Below are 20,789 nucleotides of genomic sequence, written 5' to 3'. Positions count from 1 at the left end.
TCACAAACAAATATGAGAGAATGACACACTTTTCAGTACCTCAGCTGCTGTTGACTCACAATTCTTTTTATCAGTATGCATTTCCCATATTCCGAATTTTTTTCTAATTGATTGGGATAATTGAAGACCTTCCCTGAAAAATGGTTGTAACATCAAATTAATGAAATATGTGACTTGGATAGAAAAAGTAATTTTGAAGCCTTTATTTATATAAATTATGATTGCATTCAATTGCTGCATAAACTTGTATGCTTGATTAGTCAAAAGTTTCTACTAGTAAATATAAGCCTAACGAAATTTGCCCTTGAAATTATTTTCCTTTCTCGTAAAACCTGTATTATAGACCTGTTGGCTACACCCTTATTTGGCAGAGTTTTCCAATTGTGAAATCAGCCTTGGTTTAGATATTTGGAAAATCTGAAAGAGGATCTATAAGTTTTAAAAAATTATGAGAACTGGAAAATTGTAAGTGATTGTAGGGTACAGTGGGACTATATTCTAAACTAAACTGCGAAGAGATTTCATAGCTTATAGAACTTAAAAAATAAAAAAAAATAAAAAAAAAATAATAATAATAATAATAATTACTATTACTATTATCATCAATATCAACACACCACCGTCACCTCGACCACTATCATCATTGTCATTATTATTATTATTAATATTATTATTATTATTATTATTATTAATATTATTATTATTAATATTATTATTATTATTATTATTATTATTATTATTATTATTATTATTAAAATTATTATTCTTTTCATCATCATCATTATAAAATCAGCATTTACGAACTTTGATCTACATTGAAATGTCTTACAATCTTCTACAATGACGACATACGTCAAGTTCCATATCTTTATAAATTTCGAATTCTGAATTTTTGAACCCGATGCAACAATCTATATTAGATATATTTGATAGTAACGCTCAGATTATAGTTCGCATGTGTGGAGGAAAGAAGATTTTGTTGTGATATATTATTTCAAGAAGAAGAAATCGTGATAGAGTTTGCTTTTGGAGAAATAAATCTTTCATTTATGAAGTATTGGCAATACGTGTGATGTTTAAATCTCAATTTCCTGTTTATTTATCTCGAATATTGTAAGATGATGTGGTTCCGCAAACTGGAGGAACTTTCTACACCACGTGCACATGTTTTCAATGTTGAAACTTGTTTCCAATCCGTTTTAATACATACAAATAGCCTCAATGTAACGAAGTATACTTGAAGGAAGAAAATGGAAACAGTTTGGAGAAAAGACTTCTATTCCATATGAAAGTCATTATAAAATTACTAAAAAAATTGAATGTTAATCATTAGGATTGATGTTCAGCTCTGACATTGAAACAACAGATCATCTGTGTGGTCAGTTAAAGCTGTGTTCATTATTTTCTCACTTTTCCAGGAAGACTCATTCGATCTGAACAGACTTCATGAGGAAGAGAAAGTAGAAATATCTTCAAAGGAGGATAAAGTTTTGCTTGATAGGTGAGTGTAGTTTGCATGTTTCAGTTCTTCTTTTAATCTTTGACAGCTTCTTTTAATGATTGTGTGGGGACTTAAATGTTCGGGTAGCTATATAATACTGTTTTTATTAATATATGGATTTGGTTATCCATATCGACACCTCAGTATACAGATTCTTTCATATATAACTGATCATTCGAAAAAGTGACTAATTTTTACGATTTTTGGCTGTGTTCTACCACTCTGCTACTGAGAAGTTTTTTCATTTCCGTACACTCCATTTTGTTATGTGTTTTGCCCGCAAGAGGTCTCCACTTTTCTATATAGAGAAGAATGAAACTGTCGCTATGAAATTTAAAACTTAGGGATAGGGTAAAAAACCATAATTTACCACAAATTACACTGAACTTACATTTACACTAATTATGGCTCACAGTTCCCAACATATCTGCTGCCTGCATAAATGGGTCATTCCATGTAAACTCAACGAATTTGAAAAATAAATCTTGCGTGACTGTCAAAAAATTAACATTTTTTTTTTTTCATGAAGAGATCTTAACATGACATCCATAATTCAGAAAGGGAAATCGTGAAATGTAAATAGTTTCGGTTCCAGAGCTGTCCAAATTTAAAATAATGGGTACCGAATTACAAAAATGAGGTATAGGTTATACGAGTATCTTATTAAAATCAGATGACTAATGATAAATGTTTCACTCATATGATTTGAAGCAGCATTTTCTAAGTAGAACCCAGGCAAATAGTTATGTCCCTAGACTTCGAGGATTATCCTGAGGGCTGTCGAATAATATAACGAAAAAATGCTGTAATTTGGGAATTTATATTGCATAGATTTAAGGTAGACACTTGTTCTCTTGAGGACAGTTACATCTCATATGCGTCTATTGATGGCATATATGCATTTGCAAATAATTAAGACAGAAAAGAAATACGCTGGGCTTAATTTTGGTCAGAATGGTTATCTTCATGTTTTAATGACTGTATTTTTCGATGTGTGGTTGAGATTTCAAATTTCATATTTTTTCAGAGTATTCAGTACAGTTTTAGTAGTTTGTGTCGTAAATTATGATTTTGATGTCCGACTGGTTCATTTTTACAAATTTGGCCTTGTTGGCACACTTGGTATAGCACTGGCCTTGTTGCCCAAGGTTGCGGGTTCGATTCGATCTTGGACCAGGTCGATGACATTAGGTGCGCTTAAATTCTACCGGCATGTAAAAGAACTCCTACGGGACAAAATTCCGGTTATATTTGGTTGAGTTGCTATAGCCATGATCTCTCTACATACAGAGAAATAGTATTTAACACGAAATTGGAAAAAAAATTTAAAAATTACCGTCCTCTCCCCTTACTTCAATTTTAAATACATTTTATGCTCGACCATGCTGAAATGTAGTAATTATACACCTGGTAGCAGTCCTTTAATGCATGTCATTAAAGTACACCTACTCATTAAAGTACAGGTGTTCAGCCAATCACAACTCAGCTTACAGGTGTTCAGCGAATGACATGTCAGCTTTGTACCGTTATAAAACCGCAAGTATCGTTTATTCTCGGATATGCAATCGAAAGAGAATTAGCGAAAAGTCACGGAGGCTGGAAATCCAATACTGTCGCAGAAAGTTATGTTCTGTTACTATAATAATTAGCGTTAATTGTAAATAATATTCAAATAAATTCAATTTCTTATCTCGTTTTTCAATGTCGAATTCAATAATCAAGGTTATATCAAGTTTAACGGGATTATATCAAGGTCAATGATATTATTATTCCTCGGAAAAAATCAATACTTTCGCGTCTGCGCACATCTCACATTTCACGACCTAGAACAAGGTCACTTCCGACCTTGTCAGATACAAATAAAATTTATACATCTGAATAATTTCAAGTTAGAAATATGGTCGAGGATAAAAAGTCGTATGAAACTCGCCTATAATTGTAATTGAGAAGCTCGTATGAAAATGATGAAACTCAACTTGCAATCGTTTCATAAACATCAATACTCGCTTCTTAATTACTATCATTATAGGCTCGTTGCATAATGTACTATTATAGTGACGGACGTTTATTTTCATATCATTTATTTAATGCTATATTTATTTATGTTACATTCAAGTGCAACTTTATTCTGTTTTACAGCCACTGTAGTGTTGTAAATGTTACTATTCTGAACCGCAAACAGCCTAGCAGGCGATGATCATCAGCTCTGTGGCTCATTGCAATTCTGTATTTCATTCTATATAGCAAAGAATCAAAACCGGAATAGTACATTATGCAACGAGGCTATAATGGTAAATTAAGACGCGAGTATTTTTATGAAACGAGCGCAAGGGAGTTTCATAATTTTCATACGAGCGTCTTAATTACCATTATAGGCAAGTTTCATACGACTTTTTATGCTCGACCTTATTTCTAACTTCAAATTATTCATAAATATTCATGTTATGATTATCGAAGTGAGGAGCAGAACTGACCTTTTAAATTGTGAGATGTGCGCAGACGCAAAGTATTGATTTTTTCCGAGGAACGAATGTCATTGACCTTGATATAATGTAGAGAATAACATGAACTTTAATCTTGATATAACCTGCAAATTGATTTAGAATTGAAAAACGAGATGACAAATTGAATAATCGATACTTGCGCCTGTATAATGCTACAATGGTGATTTCTCATTGGCTGAACAACTGAACTATAATGAATAGGTGTACTTTAATGAGGTGCATTAAAGGCTACTAACAGGTGTATAATTACTACATTTCGGCATGGTCGAGCATAAATATACTTTTAATAGTTAGTGTTCAATTTCGATTCATTCGATTTCTCTCTCTTTATATGAATGCTTATTTATTTTGATTTTATCAGTTGTTTAGTGTGTGAAATTTTCATTTCAGCAATGACAGTAATGTTAGAAAGATTCGATCATCAGAATGCGACGTAATTCCTCGTAATGAAGAGGAATTAACACAGTGTTGCAGCAACCTTGACAGTTCAATTGCTTGTGACTTAAGCAGTGAGTCTAATAAGTGTAAGATCTGTAATGAGGTTTTTGTAACAGCTCAAACTCTGAAACGTCATTTTCAGACTCATACATTGAAAAAGTCTTTGAAATGCGATATCTGTGGAAAGTACTTTCTTGAACTAAGTTCTTTAAAGACGCATGCTATCCTACACACAGGAGAAATATCAATTCAGTGTGATGTGCGTGCAAAGTCTTCACGAGGATCTGGGCATCTAAAAAATGACGAACTTTTACAGACAGGCGAAAAGACATTGAGATGCGTTCTCTGTGGAAAGTGTTTCTCAAGTCCGAGAGATTTAAAAAGTCACTCCCGCATACACACAGGGGCGAAATCTTTCAACTGCGATCCGTGTGGACAATCCTTCTCAAACAAATTTGACAAGTCTTAAAAATCATTCCCGAATTCACACAGGTGAGACGCCATTCAAATGTGATGTCTGTGGAAAGTGTTGCTCAGGAACAAGGCGTCTAAAAATTCACTCTCGCATTCATACAGGGGAGAGGCCATTCAAATGTGACTTGTGTGGAAGATCTTTTTCACAGTTAACAAACCTAAAATATCATTCCCGCATTCACACCGGGGAGAGGCCATTCAAATGTGATGCCTGTGGAAAATGTTTTTCAGGCGCACAGACTCTAAAAATTCACTCCCGCATACATACAGGGGAGAGGCCATTCAAATGTGACTTGTGTGGAAAATCTTTCCCACAGTTAATAACCCTAAAACATCACACCCGCATTCATACCGGGGAGAGGCCATTCAAATGCGACATGTGTGGAAAAAGTTTTTCACAATCCGCAAACCTAAAATATCACTCCCGCATTCACACTGGGGAGAGACCATTCAAATGCGATGCCTGTGGAAAGTGTTTCTCAGGAAAAAGCTATCTGAAAATTCACTCCCGAATGCATACAGGCGAGAGGCCATTCAAATGTTACGTGTGTGGAAAATCTTTCAAACAATTCGCAAATCTAGAATATCACTCCCGCATTCACACAGGTGAGAGGCCATTCAAGTGCGATGCCTGTGGAAAGTGTTTCTCAGGAACGGGGAATCTAAAAATTCACGTCCGCACACATACAGGAGAGAGGCCCTTCAAATGTGACTTGTGTGGAAAGTCTTATAGACAGTCTGGAAGCCTAAGATATCACTCCCGCATTCACAAGGGGAGAAGTGATTCAAATGCAATGTCTGTGGAAATTGTTTCTCAGGAAGAGGGATTCTAAAAATTTACTCTCGCATACATAGAGGGAAGAGTCGTTGAAATGCGACCTGTGTGGAATATCTTTCTCACAATCCGCAATTCTAAAATTTCACTCCCACATTCACACAGAGGAAAAGCTATTCAAATTTAATCAATGTGAAAAGTGTTTCACACAGGTGGCTTCCTTCAAGCTTCATATAATAGAAAAACCGCACACATGTGATGTCAGTGGAATGTCTTTCTCTATATCGGGTAATCTGAATGATCTTTCCCGTAGACACATGTGAAAAACCATTTAAATGCGGTAGTCGTTTTTTCACATCTTAAAGCACATTCTTTTCTTCACACAGACGAAAATACTTTCAAGTGTGATTACTGTGGAAAATGTTTACACTTAAAGCAAACCTAATGAGCCATATACGCCTACACTCTGGCCAGAGATAATTTGTAAGCACTGTATGTATAAATTACTTATGGGGGGGATGAAAATTTATACACACATCCAAAGATATATTGAATTTATTCTTCGGAACAGGATATCTGAAGAAGATACATACCATTTGTTCTTTCATATTGCATGTGAAGGGGTGAGAATAATATAGTCCTAATTGACACAGACAACATTTTACAAGAGCGGGTATGGTGGAGTGAAATGAGGACGGGGCACAAAAAATGCATATAAGGTAGGACTAAACAGAAGCTTACGCACATAAAACTTTATATTATATCGACATTAATAATTAGCTATATGTATTGCAGTTAAATTTAATGCTATTTGGAGGTACTATACAGAAATTATATGACTGATTTGTGTTGCGTTTTTTATGAAAGCATTAAAGCCAGAGATGGAATAATTTTACAAATACACACGCGGCACATATTAAGTATTAATTATTCAGTAATAATATATTTTTCATGCTTAATTACGTATTTGTGTGAGCTACGGTAATGTATACTTAATAGGTACCGTAATTTCCCATAACTATGGTCCAGGCACCCAACTATGGTCCAAAACGCATTATGTACTACTTAGTCCCCCAGGAGTTCAGTGGTTGCCATTAAGGCGCCACTGTGGAGGAATTATGTTCCCCATAGATGCTTCTATCTACCATTACACGTGGCAATGATATGGATGCTTAACAAGGTCAGTGTGCATCGTTCTATTGAATGTGAGAAGACACGAAATCATTCAGTTTGTGTTTGTCTGTTTTATTAAGCTCTCCTCTGTAGAACTGGTAAATTATAGACATATGATTGTACAATTAAACCTTGCTATATAGTGTTTACTTTCACGTTACAATTAGACTGGCAGAGGTTAAGGACTCTGAAATGTTTAACCTCAAGGCTAGAAGTCAGTCCTCAAGTATGTACCACAATTTTTCGTGGACCATAGTTGTATTTCATTTTGAAATCTTTGTTTTAATGAAATGTGAACAATTTTATTATTTACTTCTGCAAATACGGTATCTCAGTATATTCTAAAACACCATTTAACATTTTAGTCCAGTAAATAAAGAAAGGCTGTTCCAGCATCAATGGTACTAACACGAATAGTGGTCCGGTAAAACGAAAACTTTAGGTTAGAAGGATCACAACCGTCCCTGTAAGTGACTATGAGAGCGATGAAATTGAATTGGATACAGATTATGATGTTTCCGGTGTACTCTCCATATTTACAGACAGTGAGTCAGTTGTGGAAAAGAAAACGAAATATCTTAAAATAATGCTAAAGGCACATAGTTATAGGGTAGTTACTTTTGAGGAGGAATTGTGGCCAGGGAAAGTTTTGGAAGTGAAGAACAATGGAGCTGTTGTTTCATGTATAGTAAGAAGCGGCAATTACTGAGGTGGCGAGAAATGGAAGACATTTTATTCTATAGATAGGAAAACATAATAAAACAAATTGAAGACCCCATATGCGTCTCGAAAAAGAGAGATTTGTTTTCAATTTCAGAATTACAAGAGAAGTGGAGATTCAAAGGAGAGAAATAATCGTACTGAATGTAGTTCTCAGTATGGTAAACAAACATTATCAGTTAATTTATGTGCATAATATTTTGCTAAGAATGTGTTAGTTTATTTTGATACCGTACTTTTGTTCTTTAATATACACTGACCGGCAACAAAATCGGGCCAACTACATATTATTTAAAATTTTTGAAAATTATAGGATTTTTTAAATAACTGTAGGTGTGCTGAGGTTCATGTAGTTATTGATTTATTTTATGATACGTAACAATGTAATACTGAATACATAATAGCAAACAATGCTCTGAAAAGAAGATTCGTTCTTCTTGCAATATTGTGTCTAAACTTCTCGCACTCATTTCAAGCTATGCTGAAGAAGTCTACAGACTGGTAAGCTCTCTTGAGGCAGTATTGGAGTACTTCATTGTATATAAATGTCACTAAGTCCTACCGATTCAGCAAAATGGGTGCATTGATAGAAGATGGGAATAGTCAGTGTTATGTGGCTGCAGTTCTTGGGACCAGAAGAGCCTTCCAGAAAATGAGACAAGTTAACGTGAGTAAGAGAACTGTAAGCAGAGGTCTGGATGAATGTGGGCTGAATTTTAGAAGAACCAGCTAAAGGCCCAGAATTGCTCCAGCAACATCGTTGCACATTTGGAAGAAAATTGAAACAATTTGTAAGTTTTTACACCTTTTAATTATATCCATTGTTTGGCGTTGAAAATAATAGCGCAAGTGATACTAAAGAAGAGTTTTTTTTTTTCTGGGAAGCAATGTTTTCTTCATTTCATAATGGCTTTTCTGATTCTCACCTCATAAAAAAATTGAGAAACTTTAGGTGGCCCGGTATTTTTGCCGGTGAGTGTAGTTGTTCATTATTGTAGGAAAATGACTTTCAGATTTCACTTGTTTATTGTGTGTTTATGCAATGTGTACTAATAAAAAGAATCCATGTACTTTTCATTTATTTTTAATATTTCTGTGCTAGATTATGTTTCTACCCTTAAATTAGAAACTCAATGTATTGATTTACAGCTCCAGCTATAGTCCATTCATTCTTTCAAGCATGAATATATGAGTGGACCATAGTTGGGCAACTCAGAATACAACTATGTACCAATTTTTATTATTTTTTAACACGTGTAATTAAATAATTTCAATCACATATGTCAATATTTATTTAATATACACTTACAAGAGTCCAAAGCCAAAATTTCACTTAATCTGGATGAATAGTATTGAATATACAAAGAAAAATGTGAAATGTGGACCATAGTTAGGGGAAACTACGTTAACAGTTCTATGTAGTGCACAATACTCCATATTGAACAATTGACAATCAACATTTTTAGCATGACTTGTGGTTTGTAGGCCATCTCAAACCCCTGAACTCCACCACTCTTGAGCGCGAGATCTTATATATTCGGTCTGTTATGGTCGAAAAAAACAAAAAGATAGGTACCGGTATTTCAGTCATAACGTCATACAATACCACATCAAACAATGAAGTAATTACATAATTAAAATACGACTATTTGGTCCAGGGAGCGTCTGTTTTCGTTACAAGAATAAATCATTTAACATGTTTGTAAATTAGTCTTGAATATATTGCGCTGCTGGGAAAATGTTTTTCTTCCTGAGATGTAAGAGCCTCCACAACCAATTAAAAACTTAGGTAGGTACTTATAGCAGTACATCAGTTATCGATACCCTTTTTAAATAATATACGGCAGTACAACACCTTATTTAAAATGGTATCGTTTGGTGACAGAACCTTCTTACAGCTGAAAGTAACAACGTTCTGTTCTTACAAATATATTCTATTGAGATCCTGTTAGGTCTAACATAATACCAAGCTTAAATAATAGATAATAAGAGATAATAAACCTATCCCGTTTTAAAAGTTGAAAAAAATTAGAGGATCAGTTTTGTGTTGGTGGTTGTCGTGTAAAAGTGAAGTGTGTGAATTCTCATTTTTCTGCGAGAATACAACATAATAGTGTTATTTCATAAAAATGTCGAAACGTGGTTGTGTAAATGATCCAAATTTGTTTTGCTATATATGCGGGTCATATAGGTACGTTAGTAAAACAAAGACAGACTATAACAGCTTTTGTAAAGAACACTTACTTTCAATATTTTGGCATTAAGTTTGGAGACCAGGACAAATCCTGGTACCCCCATAAAGTATGTCGTAGTTGTGTTGAAGAGTTGAGGAGTTGGAAAAAGGAAGTCATTGCCCTTTGGTATCCCTATGATTTGGAGGGAACCTACAATTCGTAGGAAAATCCACTGTCTTTCCCTTCTCTTTCACATATTACATTTCTCCACTCCTGTTTATCTTGCGTCTCGTTTTCAAAATTTATCCACCTATCATAACCTAGACACACGATTACAACACTTCTCAATATTATCCATTCCCTCCCACCGAACATTCTCATGTTCAACTTCTTTCAATGTGGCTGTTCCTCGACTTTGGAATTCTCTACTGAATAATGTCAGGGACTGTCAGACATCAAACCAATTTAAGAATAGGCTAAGGAAATATTTTTCTAACAATTCTTGTTAACAATAGTAGCTGTTTCAGATTTCTCAATGTTTAATGGTTATATATATCACAGATAAATATCAAAATTATCTCATTATTATTATTATTACTATTATTATTTAGTATTATTGTTATTATTATTATTATTATTATTATTATTATTATTATTATAACTGTTTCTTACACAAAAATTACTTATCCAACTTTCATTATTTACTTTCATGTTGTTTTGTGGTCTAGATATTAATGTAATAACTATGTAAGCAATTGTATTCAAGTGTAGTCTTAGTACCGTAACTTAACCAGTGCAAATTTGCAAGCATGAATGTGTGTGAATTACAGAATATTAATTTAATTTTTCTCATCTTTTCCTTGCGGAGAAGATTGATATAATGAAGTGAAATTAAAGGGTCGTCCGTTACCCGACCTAAATCTTACTCAAGCTTTATGTAGCCGAAATAGTGGATATATGTAAGGAAGTATAACAATGAAATTTACACTAAGCATTTGTGGTTATGTGGATAAAACAAAACAAAAAAAATCTGTATTTTGGGTTCCTTGCCTCCTCTTCGGTGGTGATGCTGCATGGACTAGGAGTGGTGTGACACATTTAGGACATTTGCCCCTAAAAGGCAAAATGCACGAATCTTCGCAGTCTCACCTGAAAAATGATGTTTCATTGGTAATGTTAGGCAAAACTAATATTGCTGTGCAATTAAGAGAAACGAACAGAACAAACATTCTCAAACATAATCAAGAAGTGAGAACAAATCATTAAAGTAATTAAAAAAATACATTTATTGTATCAAATTTTGTGGCAAATATGAACTTCCCCTTGGGGACATGATGAAAAAACGATTCGAAAAACCCTGGTGTGTTTCGTGGGTTGCTACAGTTCGTGAGTAATCTAAACGAGCCTCTCAAAAATCATTTGGAACATGCCACTGTTTAAGGTTATTCTAAGACAATTCAGAATGAACTGGTAGATTGCAAGATAAGTGTCTACCGATCTGAAATTCAGACTGAAATCGATGGTATTAGTTTTTTTTTTTAGCAATTAGAAATTGATGCCAGAGATATCTCAGAACTAAGGCAGTAAGTTTTGTTTTTTCGATATGTAATGCATTTAATTTTGTCCTATACTTATTAGCAATAGTGTCAAGAAGCGAAATTTGTATGTACGAAAATCTACTGCAGCTCTCCCAATGCAAATGTTCACGAGCAGCCACTGATGGCTAATATATTTTTAAATAGGACTGTCAGTTTTTACAGCTACATTCCCACTTATATTCCATGTATTCCAAATTAGAAGAGGGTATTTTTCAAGGTACATGAACCTGTTGTACCTTTGAGCATATTACATATCCCTTCATTTTATTTTTTGCATCCTTAATAGATCTGTGAAACAGGAAAATACATACAGGAAGTTGTAAAGGAATCTTCAATAATTATTACATATATTATATATAAAAGTTTAATTGGTAATGTAATGCACATATTTAATCAATTTATAATATGCGTTAATTCCACTTAATTATGTTATTAAAAACATCATTGTAAATCACATATCCACGTTTTAGATTCTCGTACCAGAGCCTGGAGAAGTTTTCTACGCAATCTTGAACGTTACTCCACAGTATCTTATACTGTGGACGCTCTGCCTTCTTTTGAAAGTGAACGGAACTACAAGAACTGACGGATATTTACATTATAAAGAATACTACGTAAAATAGATCACAGTCTTGTGGAAAGAATGTTTTACTTACATAATTTTTATAATTTTAATGTGGAAACCGAATCACGCAAAGTGAAGTGCGTAGACACATACATACATACATTAAAGACGCCAGAAAAGTAGCCGTATAGCTAAGTGAAAATTTTCATCGCCACAAGGAACATAAAAGGCGCCAGAATAGCGACTAATATCCACATCCGGCAACTCTGCTAGAATGGCGATACACAGTCTATATTAGTATATACAGTCACGAAGCTTCAATTTTGAGGATACTGGGAACAATAGACTGTGCCGGTACTATTTCGCATTGTCTGTGATGAGGCGATAGTAGCAATCATAGTGGTTATCAACTATCAATGGATGCATATCGTTGCTTGCGTTATTACACGTGTAATCTCGTAAGCGACGATGCATATGTACTACACTGTGGCCGATAGATAGTATCGCAGGAGCAGTAATTTCCAACGAGCACAGAATGTGTTCTGTGCTCGTTGTAATTTCCATCACATTCACGGCATCATTGATCTCTATCGTTGGCGCTTGTGTGAATTTCCACTTTCGGTAGATGAGACAGTTGGGGACTCGTTTCGCTAAAATTCAGTAGTGGAAGAGGTGAGTTTTAATTTTGTATTTTTTAGAGTTTTTTTTTGGATTGCATCGTATATAAATATAAGTTAAGGTTCGATACCTCCTCACAAAGGGCTACACGTAGAAGAATCGTTCTTAAATTATTGAAAGCTTTTGACATTCCTCGGCATCACGTCACGTAAGTAGATACCGCCTCAACTAACCCACATGTCTTGTAACATACTTCGGGCTCATGTAACTTTGCTATCCCCTTATTTAACCCATCTAACTCATAACGAAACGCAAATAAGACGTCAGGCTCATGAAAAGTGTGAAGGATATCGAAGATTGGCCTAGTAATATTAATATTTTTCTTACTGTGACCATGCTCTTCGTCTTATTTGCATTTATTTTCATTCCATAATGTTCCTCTTCTGCTAACAACGTCATATCATCAGCAAATCTCATGCACTTTATTCTTCTTTCTCCACTATCACTCCCCCCCATGTTCTGAAAACAATTCTGTACTAATGCCTCCAAGTAGATGTTTAACAGGTTAGGTGATAAAGGACATCCTTGACATACTTCCTCTTCCAGTTTCATTTTCTTCTGACATTTCTTCTCCTATCATGACTTTCGCTCGTTTCATATAAAGATTACTGAACAATGTTCTCCCTTTCCAATCAACGCCAATTTTTCTTTAGGATCCCTATCAGTTTATTGCAATTCACTCTGTCCAAAACCATTTCTAGGTCCACAATTACTATAGTCGCGATGCTGTTATTCCCGGCGTGACTCCTCTATGCTTACGTCTTAGCCTAGATCATATATACTATATATATGATCTAGGTTGTAACCTACAACGCAGGGTTATCAGATCATTCCAGATCAGTGTCGCCAGCTATACACCAACACGGCGGCAGAAAGTAGCCAGTTATCCCTGAAGTTGATAGTGAAAGGAGTAATAAACTTAAAAAAGTCTTACATTGTAATTATGAACATATCCATTTATATACATTCATAAATGTGTAATTATTTTATTGTTAATATTATTTAATACAAAGATACAGTATCATTAAATGGCATTATTCAGCTATCGTGTATATCTTTGATGCTTGCATTTTGCTGTTTGTCCAACCTGTATTCTGTTGTTTACATATATTACATACTTTACAAATTGCTGCATTCGAATTTTTTGTTTAACTGTAGGCCCTTGAAATTGTTAATTTTCTGCATTAGGTGAGTATAATGGTACATTGTTTTAAAATGGTAGTGATATTGAATTATGACTAAACGGTACCGGATTTTGAGGCTTGAATATATAATTTTAATTAAACTATAATTATTATCTTTAGCCCAACATGTTCTCCCACTCCTTGTACCAAATGAAAGAATCTGCTAAATGCTAATAGGCCGAGTACATCGCTGAATTCCCGCTATTATTAATTAACGGCTTGCTGCTCAAAATCGTTTCTATTAATTATCGAAGTTTAGAAATAAATTTCATGTAGGTCTATTTTAAACGAAAATTTTAATTGGTAGGCCTAATATAAACCACATATTTAATCAATTAATGTAATACCGTATATTTATATGCGTTAATTCCACTTAATTATGTTATTAAAAACATCATTGTAAACCACATATACTCGTTTTAGATTCTCGTACCAGAGCCTGGAGAAGTTTTCTACGCAATCTTGAACGTTACTCTGCCTTCTATTGAAAATGAACGGAACTACAATAACTGACGGATATTTACGTTCTGACGAATATTACGTACAATGGACCACAGTACTGTGAAAAGTATGTTTTAGTTACATTATTTTTATAATTTTAATGTGGAACCCCAATCACGCAAAGTGAAGTGGGTAGACACACAGACACATATTAAAGACGCTAGAAAAATATCCATTTCGCTAAGTGAAAACTTTCATCGCCACAAGGAACATAAAAGGCGCCAGAATGGCGACAAGTAGCCACATCTGGCAAATCTGCTAGAATGCCGATACACAGTCTATATTAGTATATAGGTACGAGGTTGAGTTTTGAGGATACTAGGAACAATAGACTGTGCAGCATTGTCTGTGATGAGGCGATAGTAGCGATCATTGTGGTTAGCAACTATCTACGGATGCATATTTACTTCGTATTGACCTTCGTGACCGTATGTACTAGACTAGAGATGGTCGATATGTCACAAACCGATATTTTGTCACAGATAAATCTGTGACTGATGACGCGAAATATCTGTGACAAAATATCGCTATCGAAATCTGCTCCGTATTCAGTACTCTGTCACCGTTGCAACGTCTGTGACTGATATTTTCTCCTCTACGTCGTGGGTTTGCACATGCGCATGATACAATAACAGCAATCGGGCGGTGGTATTTGATTATTTTTTCGTGATATTTTGTTCAATATTATTTTTTTCAAAGTGATGATGTGTTGCAAAGTTATTAGCAGCATTATAATAATATAATCATGAATCTGACATTTTTTTTCTTCTTCATATTTTAGTCTGTATATATGTTTTATAAATATTTTATGTATTCCCCGAGATCTTCAAATTTTCATATTAAGCTTACTGTCAATTTATATTAATTTGTAAGTATTTTCCACTCAATTAAAACCGAACGAGACAAAACTGGCAAATATGATGGGCAACTTATTTCGCTAAACTAACCTTGAAGTAGTTCCCTTCGTATTCCCCTTATACACCTTTCATATACGAATCTGTGACAGGTCAGGTTTGGTTGGTTTAAGCTTTTATTGTGCCTAGACATATAGGTTCAACGACTAAACTAGCGTTGAGGTAGTTCCCTTCGCACTCCGCATATACACTTTGCATATACGAATCTGTGACAGGTTAGGTTTGGTTAGTTTAGGCTTTGTTATGCCATGGATATACGATCAACTGCATCTCCACAAAAAATCAAATTCAACGATTTTCACTTCCGAAATCACCTAAACTACCTCAGCGCTAGTTTAACCCGAGAAACTGTCTCTCCACAAAAAAAAAAAAATCCTTATAAATGCAACGATTTTCACATTCGAATTCGCCGAAACTACTTCAGCGCTAGTTTCGCCATCTTATTATAAATTATATGACTACACGATTTAAATAGTAATAATACCATTGGTTACCAATACTTTATCTTGTGTAAAATCCTGTCTGAACAAGAGTTTTGTTTTGTAATTATTTTCCATTGTTTTTCGGAATACTGATGTTTCGTTAATTTTTATTCTGACTCAATATTATAATGTTAATGCAGGATCAATTTTTAAAACGATTAGGATAATCACATAACCTCAATTTCTCCATACCCAACTACATTAAAAATTATATCTACAGTCAACTACGATATAACCTCTTGCTTGGTATATGAGGTTAACTTTTTACATGTTTCTGTTGAGTTAGCTTAGTATTTATTTGTTAATGGTACATGTACATAACTTATTTGTTGCATTTTCCCATATATACCACTGATATGTGGCGTGTAGAGGTGGGGAAAAAATAACGTAACAGTTATTTTGGAACTGTTCCTTGTTTGAAACTGTTCCAAAAAGTAACAGCACCTTGGAACGCTATGTTCCAAAATAACAGTGTTGCTTTGAGCTAGTACGAAATACTTGCGGTTACAAATATTCGTTTCACTTTGGAACTACATTATGACAACGCCTGTTCCACAGAACGGAACATGTTTGGTACTATTGAAAGCAGTGACGCCAACTTTTGGAAAACAGTGGGTGGGCTCAAACATTTGACGAGCCGTAAGTTAAATAAATCTCACAACACGACGAGCCCATATAAGTTGGCGCTACTGTTTGAAAGCAGAATTGGGAATCCTTTCGTCGTACTGAAATAAATGTTGGAAACTAAAGTAAAAGATAAATAGTAAAGATACGAAGATCGTCTTTAAAAAATGTACACATTATCTTGGAACTGATGTTAATTGAGTATAGGATTCTATCAAATAACATAATGCCTGTATTATAGTAACTGTATTGTGAATTTTATCAAGGGAGATGAAAATATATAGGTTATGTTTTATTTCCAGATACTTTACAGTTTTAGTTTCATTACCAATTCTTGAAATTAAACTAAAGTCTGTTGAAACATGACTGTATTATTGAAGTTCTTTTGTTAAAAAAAAAGTACAACGGTAAATTTTCATATTTCATTACAATGAGATTATTCTTCATGACGGTACATTATTAATATGAATTTTAGCGCGGCCGAATTGATTATAGCTTTTATTTATGCATTTTTGAAGACATTGAACACTATTGTGACCTTCAGCTAACCAGAAGAGGAAGAATAGGTTAGGTTTTATTTACCACTGGGATCCATTTCGATTTCGTGACCAATTTACAAATAATTTAAAATTACATTACATTTCCTGCTTCGAACAAACCTGATCTACGAATTCAATTTAGCATTAGAAAAGATTTCATTTCCAGGAATTCACATCTCGACTCATTATGACATCGTACTGCATCACATGACATACAGGGAAGTGAGCTCTATGCTCTCTGGCCTGTTCCTAAATACCACTGTTACATTACGTACTAGTAGTACGTGGCTCTTCCACTGAGCTCTATGCTCACTGGCCTGTTCCAAAATAACACTGTTACATTAAATACTCCTGTTATACAAAATACTTGCTGTTACAAAAAATACTCGATTTTATGGAACTGCATTATGAGTTATGACTATAAAATAACGTAACGGCCTGTTCCAAAATACCACTGTTACATTATATACTAGTAGTACTATACCTGTTATACAAAATACTTGCTGTTACATGTTACAATATACTCGATGTTATGGGACACGGCCGACTTGATGATACCTTCGCGAAGCGAAGCTAGCATCAAGTCGGCCGTGTATGGAACTACATTATGACAACAGTTGCTGCAGTGTTGTCAATTTAGCGACTTTGTCACTAGATCTGGCTACTTTTAACAATTTTCAGGGACAAAGACAATACCAACTTTTAATCCTGAACTGGCGTCGTGCATAAATATAACGTAACTGGTTTCGTGGTGTCAATACTGTCAGTATGATTTCTGAACTTTCTCATGGCCCTCGACTTATACTTTTGCCTTTTTTACCCAAATGTTTGCATAAACTACTTTGACTAAAGGGTTTTAACATAAATAAATTGTGTCAAACGCTTCACAGAATGACAGAACTGAATTTAGGGACATGAATCTGGAGGAGTTTCGTTCATTCCTGGTGTGTTTTATTTTGGTGCAGTTTCCAAATTAAATTAAATTATATATATATATATAATGTAAAAATTAATTTCTGATTCTACAGAATTTATCTGTTATGGTAACAACATGGAGTCAGGCCACAAAGGGAAAACACTGGAGGTGAGGGTTTCGACCCAATACTGTGGAACGAAATTCGGCGTAGGCTATATAATATATTCAATTGTGGTACTGTTATTTTGGAACTGTTATTTGAAACCTAGTATTTTCGTGGAACTGGAACAGTTGGAACTGTTACGAGAAAATAACTTTTCCCATCTCTAGTGGCGTGTATAGAGAATTCGTATTCACATTGCACTGCTCTTCAATATGTCCTGTTAATTTTTATCGATGTGACAAAATATCGGTGTAATTCATGCATATTGTGCTTACTTATCGATATAAAATATCGGTGTGACAAAATCACAGATAAAAGTCACAGATATTTAATTGTCACAGTCACAGTTGTCACAGATGCTTGGAAATATAGTTTAAGATCAACTCTATACTAGACTGTTGCCGATAGTATGTGAGAAGCAGTAAACGCCATTACATTCACGGCAGCATTGATCTCTATGGTTGGAGTTTTGTGTGGATGCTGGGTGTTAATTGTTTCCACATTCGGTAGATGAGTGAGTTGGAGTTTCGTTTCGCTGAAGTACAGTTGTGGAAGAGGTGAGTTGTAATTTTGTATTTTTTAGAGATTTATGGATTGCATCGTATATAAATTGAAGTTAAGATTCGATACCTCCGCACAATGGGCTACAAGGAGAAAAATCGTTCTTAAATTAGTCCACACCTGTGAAGTAACGGTCAGCGCGTCTGGCCGCGAAACCAGTTGGCCCGGGTTCGACTCCCGGTGGGGGCAAGTTATCTTGTTGAGGTTTTTTCCGGGGTTTTCCCTCAACCCAATACGAGCAAATGCTGGGTAACTTTCGGTGTTGGACCCCGGACTCATTTCACCGGCATTATCGCCTTCATATCATTCAGACGCTAAATAACCTAGATGTTGATACAGCGTCGTAAAATAACCCAATAAAATAAAAATAAATTCTTAAATTATTGAATGCTTTTGACATTTCTCGGCTTCACGCCACGTAGATATCGCCTCAACTAGCCCACATGTCTTGTAACATACTTCTGGCTCATGTGACTTTGCTATTCCCTTATTTAACTCATAACGAAACGCAAATAAGACGTCAGGATCATGAAAATTGTGAACGTTATCGAAGATTGGCCAAGTAATAGTAATATTTATCTTCCTGTGACCATGTTCTTCGTCTTATTTGCATTTATCTTTATCCCATACTGTTCCTCTTTGCTAACAACGCCATATCAATAGTAAATCTTATGCACTTTATTCTTCTTCCTCCACTATCACTCCCCCCATGTTCTGAAAACAGTTGTTTACTAAACCCTCCAAGTAGATGTTTAACAGGTTAGCTGATAAAGGACATCCTTGACATACTTCCTCTTCCAATTTAATTTTCTTCTGACATTTCTTCTCCTATCCTAACTTTCGCTCGTTTCTTTCCAATCCACGACAATTTTCTTTAGGATCCCTATCAGTTTATCCCAATTCACTCTAGTTCCACAAATGCTATATACACTTCTTTATTCTTCTCCAGGTATCTTTCACCTATTCTCTGTAGCAGTCTAATTGCATCTCTCGCACCTTTTCCCTTCCTGAAGCCTAACTGCTCTCCTTCAATTGTTCAAGTATTCAGTATTCACAAGAGAATCTTCGACGAGTACGATATTAGACTGATAGTCCTGAACTCCTTACATTTCTTGTGCATTATTTTTCTTCGGTATAGGAATCAACACTGTCTCTGTAAAATCTTGAATCCATTCGCCTTTCTCATATATTTCGTTGCATAATGATAGAATTTGCTTCTTCTCTTCACCCATCCATTTCATTAATTCAATGGGGATTCCATCAACTCCTGTTCCATTCCCATTCTTCATTTCCTTAAGCGCTAGTTCAACTTATTGTCTTAAAATAGAGAATCCTTTTTCTTCTTTTCATATGGCTTCTTCGTCTTCTATAGCTAAGTCATCTAGAAGATTTTTTGTGTCATATAACTCTTCTACATATTTCGTCCATCTGTTCAGCATTCGTTGTTTGTCTCTTGTATCACTTCCGATGTCGTCCTCCATCAACCACATGGATATCCTGTTCTTATTTGTGAAATCCAAACATTTTACTACCTTTTCTCTCTATATTCTCTATTTCTTCACATTCCTCTTTCATCCAGTCTTCTTTTAATTTATCAGTTTCTCTTCTTAGTTCGTTGTTGAGTTCCCTGTAGTTTCTTGTACCTTCTGTGTTGATATTTTTCCATTTTTTTCCTCTTGTCTCTATACAACTTTTTCAATGAGTTCAGTACTCATTACCCTTCCCAGGTGTGGAATCTAATGTAGCCACTTTTTCTTGAAATTTCGCTTCAAATTTTTTTCTGTCCTGTTCATTCTTCAGTTCTTCCATGTGCAATTTCGTCACCTGTCTTCCTCATATCTTCTTTAGACGAATATCTACTTCGCTTATCAGTAGGACATGATCTGAGTTAATATCCGCTCCTGGTAGAGTCTCTGCATTTTTTAAGCAATTTCCGAATCTTTCCTTTACCAGTATAATAGTCTATCACTGTATCTCTTATCTCCTTTCGTCCCTTGGGTATGCCCATGTGTATCTTCTTCGTTTATGTTGTTGGAATAATGTATTTCCAACAGTCATTGCATTTCTTTTACAGAAATTCACCAAATATTCTCCTCTATCATTTCTTTTTCCCAGTCCATATTTTCCAGCTGTTCTTCTGCATTCCAGTCGCCGATTATAATTACACATGCTCCCTTCTTCTCCTCAATTGTTTCTTCTATCTTGTCATAGCTTTCTTCCTCTTCCTCGTCTGCTAATCCACTATGTGGAATTTAAACTTGCACTAGCGCTAAGTCCATTTTCTTCCTTAGTAGTCTCACCATTA

At 34.8% G+C, this 20,789-nt stretch overlaps 2 protein-coding genes across 4 annotated transcripts in view; both read left to right on the top strand.

Annotated features, from left to right (window-relative positions):
* The window catches only part of LOC138691828 (zinc finger protein 714-like), a 32,656-nt gene extending 20,518 nt beyond the window's left edge, over positions 1 to 12,138 (top strand). Inside the window, exons 4-5 of the mRNA XM_069814316.1 lie at positions 1,419 to 1,501; positions 4,396 to 12,138. Coding sequence (XP_069670417.1) covers positions 1,419 to 1,501; positions 4,396 to 4,912 — 600 coding nt within the window. The 3' untranslated portion in view covers positions 4,913 to 12,138. The remainder of the gene's footprint in view (positions 1 to 1,418; positions 1,502 to 4,395) is intronic.
* A 69-nt stretch (positions 12,139 to 12,207) lies between these two features.
* The window catches only part of LOC138691823 (zinc finger protein 235-like), a 32,666-nt gene continuing 24,084 nt past the window's right edge, over positions 12,208 to 20,789 (top strand). For 2 of the 3 annotated variants that reach the window (XM_069814309.1, XM_069814308.1), the window contains exon 1: positions 12,208 to 12,594. The gene's annotated coding sequence lies outside the window, so the exon portion shown is untranslated. Of the gene's footprint in view, positions 12,595 to 17,650; positions 18,481 to 20,789 lie in introns of those variants that run through there. The other variant, XM_069814307.1, reaches the window with a different exon arrangement.

The sequence above is a fragment of the Periplaneta americana genome, chromosome 16 (genome assembly GCF_040183065.1).
Source record: "Periplaneta americana isolate PAMFEO1 chromosome 16, P.americana_PAMFEO1_priV1, whole genome shotgun sequence".
NCBI classification, from domain to species: Eukaryota; Metazoa; Arthropoda; class Insecta; order Blattodea; family Blattidae; genus Periplaneta; species Periplaneta americana.
The sequence above is the reverse complement of the archived record's forward strand: the minus strand, read 5'-3'. Positions and strand labels throughout refer to the sequence as shown.